General features: G+C 70.1%; 1 protein-coding gene across 2 annotated transcripts; it reads left to right on the forward strand.

The window, feature by feature from the left end:
* The first annotated feature begins 1,233 nt into the window (after positions 1 to 1,233).
* Positions 1,234 to 3,128, forward strand: HES4 (hes family bHLH transcription factor 4). 2 transcript variants are annotated; one of them, XM_003318952.6, is made up of 4 exons: positions 1,236 to 2,216; positions 2,303 to 2,398; positions 2,477 to 2,564; positions 2,658 to 3,128. In XM_003318952.6, exons 1-4 carry the CDS (start codon positions 2,109 to 2,111, stop codon positions 3,029 to 3,031), a joined length of 666 nt encoding a protein of 221 aa, XP_003319000.1. In that variant the 5' UTR covers positions 1,236 to 2,108; the 3' UTR covers positions 3,032 to 3,128. The 2 variants fall into 2 exon arrangements, with proteins under 2 accessions (XP_009452954.1, XP_003319000.1); XM_009454679.5 differs by lacking the exon at positions 2,303 to 2,398 and having other exon boundaries at positions 1,234 to 2,216.
* Positions 3,129 to 6,248: the final 3,120 nt, after the last annotated feature.

Genomic DNA, 6,248 nt, shown 5'->3' on the forward strand with positions numbered 1-6,248 from the left:
CAGGCCGGCAGCTCCCCTGGGATGACCCCCAGCAGGAGGCGGCGGCGACTGCGGCCACTGGGGGCGCTCGCGGGCTTTCCCGCCCGGGCCCAGCGCTCAGGCCGGGGAGGGACGCGGGACGGGGACACCATCCACACCACCTCCTGGGCTACGGGGCCGGTCCGAGCCTCTCCAGCGCCGAGGCGCGCGCAGAGAGGTCGGGGCAGGAGAGCCGGGGCTTAAGTGCTCGCGGGGCCACCTCCGAGACGCCCGCCCAGCCCCCGCGGCTTTCCCCAGTCGGCGAGGGGCGTGGACAGGCTCTTGGCGGAGAGGGCGCCACCCCCGCTCCGGCCTCGCAGCCCCCCAGAGGCGCGCGCCCCTGTGCAAGCGGCGGGGTGTGGGGGGCGCCTCAGGGGCACCGCGGAGGGCCGGGGTCAGCGCCGCGAAGAAGGCGCCTTCCCGCGTGGGCCGCAGGACTTTGCTTGGGGCCAGATTAGACGTGGGGTCCGAGGGGAGGGGAAGCTTCCGCACAGAAACCCTGGGTCCAGGTGCCCGGGCAGGGGCGAACCTGCCAATCAGCCGACTCCCTGGCTCAGAAAAGCTCCCCAAAAAGTTCCCCGACTCCCTCCCCGACCAGAAGCTCCCGGTTCTCGCTGGCCCAGCGCCCCCTCCCCACTACCCTCGTCCCTGCGCCCCCTTCGCACCCTGGGAATGCCACGCCCTCCCTTGAGGCTTCCCCCCTGAGGACCCCCCACCCCGCAGAAGCCTTTGGGACCACCCGGCGTAAAGAAGGCTTTTGTCCACCCAGGCCACCCACCTAATTCGGTTCTCTTACAACGGCGTGACTGCTGAGTCTGCCATCTGCCTCCTGCCCGGATTAAAAGCCCGGGAGGGTCTCCACACCCGGGCCCAGGCCCGGCTCTCCAGGGGGCTCAGGAAGCCTCCGCTGCACGGACGCGTGAGGCCGCCGGGGACCCCGAGTGCGGAAAGGACCAACGTGCCCTGCAGCGGCATTCGAAATAAAAACAGCAAACACGAAAATAACCACAGCCCTGTTTTACGCAACCTGCCCCTTTGCAGTTATATTAACAGTGGCCCCTCATTTTTCTGTGAGCCCCACTTTGCTGCTGCTGAGTTCGCCAGCGGGTCACCTGGAAGCACGTGGCGACACGGGCCACATGACGTCATCCCAGCAGGCTTGCGTCATCGCCCCGGGTGCCTGGTGACGTCACCAGCCCGCTCGCGTCACGCGCACGTTCTGCTCCTCGTGGTCCTGCCCGGCCCGCGCCATCACCGTCCCTGCTCTGCGGGGTCACCCGTGCGCCCCTTCGCCGTCCGCTGACTCCGCCCTCCCGCCTGCCGACCCGGCCGCCGACCTTCCCCCGGCTCTGTCGCTCCCAAGGCTTTCTGCAGCCCTCCGTGCTCCAAGCCGCACACCTGAGGGTGGGACCCCCGGAGGCCGAGCCGGTGTCGGATCAAACTCAGAGACCGAGCAGGGCCCAAACCGGGACCGGAGTGGGGGCGGGCGGAGGAAGCCAAGAGGCTCGAGACCGAGGCTCGCCCACCCCTCGGCGCCGCCGGACCCTGCGCCACTGGGGAAATTTCCTTCCCGACTTCCCGCGCGGCCAGCCCCAGCTCCGTCCAGCCCCGGCTCCCGGCCCCCTGGGCGGGAGAGTGAGCCCCGAGACTCCGCCCAGCCCCGGGGGTCCCGGTCCCCGTTCGCCCCCAGCGGCCCCTCCCGGCGCGTTGCTCGGCCCTGGCTGCATCTGGGAGCGCGGGATCACCCGGCCCTGTCCCCAGCGGTGTCGGAGGGGGGCGCGGGCGGGGGCCCCGCATGCCATTGTCGCCCGCGGAGGCCGCGCCCGGAGCCGAGGCGTGACTGACAGCGAGCGGGGGAGGAGCGCGGCCGTCGATTGGCTGGAGCGAGTGTGGGAAAGAATGCGGAGCCGGGTTCACACACCCCGCGGCGGCGAGGCCTTAAATAGGGAAACGGCCTGAGACGCGCGCGGGCCTGGAGCCGGGACCCGCCCTAGGGGCTCGGATCTTCGCGCGCTCGCCGCTCGCCCGCCAGCCCGCCCGTGGTCCGTGGCGGCGCGCTCCACCCGGCACGGGGAGGCGCGGGGCGCACCATGGCCGCAGACACGCCGGGGAAACCGAGCGCCTCGCCGATGGCAGGAGCGCCGGCCAGCGCCAGCCGGACCCCAGACAAGCCCCGGAGCGCGGCCGAGCACCGCAAGGTGGGGTCCCGGCCCGGCGTGAGGGGGGCGACCGGGGGGCGGGAGGGACGGAGGAACGCGGGACTCAGCCGGTGCCCGACCCGCAGTCCTCCAAGCCGGTCATGGAGAAGCGGCGCCGAGCGCGCATTAACGAGAGCCTCGCTCAGCTCAAAACCCTCATCCTGGACGCCCTCAGAAAAGAGGTAAGTCGGGGGCGAAGGCCCGAGACCCGGAGTCTGGGTCGCAGCTGACCTGGACCTCCCGCCTATCCCCGCCCCCAGAGCTCCCGCCACTCGAAGCTAGAGAAGGCGGACATCCTGGAGATGACCGTGAGACACCTGCGGAGCCTGCGTCGCGTGCAGGTGACGGGTGAGGCGCGGGCGGCGGCGGCTTGGAGGCGGGGGGAGGGCGCGGGACCCCCGGGACCCGGCACCGACCTCTCCTCCTGTGTCGCTCCCGCAGCCGCGCTCAGCGCCGACCCCGCCGTCCTGGGCAAGTACCGCGCCGGCTTCCACGAGTGTCTGGCGGAGGTGAACCGCTTCCTGGCCGGCTGCAAGGGCGTCCCGGCCGACGTGCGCTCCCGCCTGCTGGGCCACCTGGCAGCCTGCCTGCGCCAGCTGGGACCCTCCCGCCGCCCGGCCTCCCTGTCCCCGGCTGCCCCCGCAGAGGCCCCAGCGCCCGAGGTCTACGCGGGCCGCCCGCTGCTGCCATCGCTCGGCGGCCCCTTTCCTCTGCTCGCGCCGCCGCTGCTGCCGGGTCTGACCCGGGCGCTGCCCGCCGCCCCCAGGGCGGGGCCGCAGGGCCCGGGTGGGCCCTGGAGGCCGTGGCTGCGCTGAGGCTGTGGCCCTGAGACTGCATCGGAGGCGGCGCCCCGTTCTAGGGCCGTGGCCTTTGCCGAGACTGTAGCAGAGAATACGTATTTATTATTCCAGAGTCTGCGTCACGAGTTTTCTTTCTTTTGTCTTGGTGAAGAGTTGACTTTGGGAGCGCCCCGCAGCCACGCAGCGCCGGGGTCCCGCCCTCTTCCCAGGGCCGCGGTCTGCAGGTGGCTGGGGGCGTCGGGCGGGCCCGGGGGGGCGGGCTGGGGGCGGGACCGAGGACTGAGGGCGACCCCTCCCCTCCGCGCCCTCCCCTCCGCGCCCTCCCCTCCGCATCCCTGCAGCCCCGCACGTGCACGCGCCCTCTGCCCCCGCGTTGGGTTTGCCTCGCTCTGCGGTGGCGGTTGTGAGGGGTCCCCCCGGAGGCTCAGGTGGGAAGCTCAGCGTCCCTGAGTGCCCAGAATCTTCCCGGTGCTGGAAGGCGGTCGCGCAGCATCGCCGGGCAAGTTACTTTTCGGAGGCCCCTTTCCCGACTCCGAGTCCCCGGACCGCGGAAGGCGGAGGCTGCGGTCCTGAGCGGCGCTGGGATGAGGGCGGCCGCCCTTGGCCCTGAAGACCCCCGCTGGGTTCTCCTGTTAAGTGCAGAGCTGCCCGTGCCCACCGCAGACCCCTCCCCCAGGCGTCTGTGCGGGGGGCGCCCGGCGGGAGCGCGCGGGTCCGAGCTGGGCTGTGGACACTGAGTGCCGGGGCCAAGGACGTCGCTCACGAGGGCGTCGGCCCTGCCCGCAGCCTCCCCTGCCCCGGTAAGGGAGGTTCCGCCTCCCCAGTGGGTGAGGACTGGGGGCTCCTCCCTCATAGTCCCGAGCACGTGCCGTTGTCGACCACCGAGTTACCAGGCAGCGCCGGACGTTCCCCTGAACCAGCGCCGCGGTCGCCATCCCGGTTCTGTGTTCGGGGGGCCCGGCGCAGTTCGAGGCACTCAGCCGAGGCAGAGGGTCTCCCCCTGAGCCGCACCCAGGGCCATTTCCCAACTGGGGCCGAGTTCACCAGGGCCCACGGGAGGGGAGCGAGCCCTCCCACCAGCACTGGCCCTCCAGGCTCCAGTCTGTGCCTCCATCAGGAGCCCCCTGGGCCCTCCAGGACACAGCCGTGCACAGCTTGTAGGAGCCTTCCAGGCCCAACAAGCCAGGCCACCCCTGGCCCCTGGCTGCCCTGCCCCCTCCCTGAGCTCCGAGGGCCAGGCCAGTGACCCTGCGCGGGGTAGCATTGGGCTGGGGGCCCCACCCTTGGTCACCCCAGCAGTCCTACTCTGGGGGTCCTGGTCCCAGGGGAGCCTCAAAGTAGCCCTTCTCCTTGGGAGCTTGAGACCCCGTGAGGGAGGCCTCCTCAGCACGGGAAGGGACGGTCTTCTTGGGGGCAGCTGGAAGCTCAGCGTGGCCAGGGGAGGGGAGCTGCTCAGAGAAGGCATCAGTGCAGAAGGGGAAGGAGGGCCTGGGGCAGCGAAGCTGGGAGTGTGGGGAGGAGCTCAGGGTAAGACACGCACCCCACAAAGTCACCCGGGCTGTGGGTCCTAAGAGGGCAGGGCATCTCTCCACCAGGCTCTGGCCTTGAATGCCCTCTCCACTGTGGCGAAAGGGCCCTGCATAGCTGCCCAGGGACCACTCAGGTTCTGGGGGAATCACAGTCCTTGGGCAGTCCCTTCGCAGTCTGGGTTCCTTTGTGCTCCACACCACTTGCCCCCCGGCTTTTCCCCCTTCTTTCCTCCTAACTTGTCGTCCATCCCATCTGCCGCAGGCTGGCTGGTGCATCATCCGGGCCCAGCTGGACGGGGCTCCAGAGGGCAAGGGCTGAGTCTGTCCAGAAGCTCTGTCCTCAGCACCCGAAACAGGGAAATGGACCCACGGGGACCTAATCCATCCCTTTGAATGACAGAGCTGGGAGGTTTGGGTTAGACTAGGGAGGTCTCAGGAAACACAGCCTGAGGGGTCGGGCTGGACGGGCAGCATAGGGGCTGTCCTGGGCTCCCCCTCAGGCCGCCCCCTTCTCAGAGCCCCCCTTGGGCCTCCGGGAGCCAGCCTCTGCCTACACCCAGCCAGGATGCCCACCAGAACCTGCTTAGGCACGCGGGGGTTCTTTCTGTCCTCCCCACCCTGCGTCCTGTGGCCCCAGACGTGAGGTGCCCCCTCCAGCGGGGGGTCCTTTCTGCCCTCCCCACCCTGCGTCCTGTAGCCCCAGATGTGGGGTGCCCCCTCCAGCGGGGGGTCCTTTCTGCCCTCCCCACCCTGCATCCTGTGGCCCCAGATGTGGGGTGCCCCCTCCCGTGGGGTGTCCTTTCTGCCTTCCCCACCCTGCATCCTGTGGCCCCAGATGTGGGGTGCCCCCTCCAGCAGGGGGTCCTTTCTGCCCCCCCCACCCTGCATCCTGTGGCCCCAGATGTGGGGTGCCCCCTGCCGCGGGGTGTCGTTTCTGCCCTCCCCACCCTGCATCCTGTGGCCCCAGATGTGGGGTGCCCCCTCCCGCGGGGTGTCCTTTCTGCCCTCCCCACCCTGCATCCTGTGGCCCCAGATGTGGGGTGCCCCCTCCAGCGGGGGGTCCTTTCTGCCCTCCCCACCCTGCATCCTGTGGCCCCAGATGTGGGGTGCCCCCTCCCGCGGGGTGTCCTTTCTGCCCTCCCCACCCTGCATCCTGTGGCCCCAGATGTGGGGTGCCCCCTCCAGCGGGGGGTCCTTTCTGCCCCCCCCACCCTGCATCCTGTGGCCCCAGATGTGGGGTGCCCCCTCCCGCGGGGTGTCCTTTCTGCCCTCCCCACCCTGCATCCTGTGGCCCCAGATGTGGGGTGCCCCCTCCAGCGGGGGGTCCTTTCTGCCCTCCCCACCCTGCATCCTGTGGCTCCAGATGTGGGGTGCCCCCTCACGTGGGGGTCCTTTCTGCCCTCCCTACCCTCCAGACATTTCCTGCCCCTCCCCACCTCAGGTGGCGGCTGCTCAGCAGCTAGGGTCTGGCCCAGTCCCCCGTCCCTGCCCCTCCTCAGCGATTTTTATCTTGGCTTTTGGTTTTCTGCTGAATAATAGATGAAAGTCATCTTCTCGGTGGAGGGGGTGTGGCTGGAAGCCCCTGGTCACTTCCAGTTCATCTCCCGCTGCCTCCTTGATGAGGATCAAGGGTCAATAAATGTTTGCTGAATTCCTTTGCCTCTGGGGTGTCTGGGCTGTGTGTGTCTGGGCTTGTCTGCTGC

Source organism: Pan troglodytes, chromosome 1 (genome assembly GCF_028858775.2).
Source record: "Pan troglodytes isolate AG18354 chromosome 1, NHGRI_mPanTro3-v2.0_pri, whole genome shotgun sequence".
In the NCBI taxonomy this organism is placed as follows: domain Eukaryota; kingdom Metazoa; phylum Chordata; class Mammalia; order Primates; family Hominidae; genus Pan; species Pan troglodytes.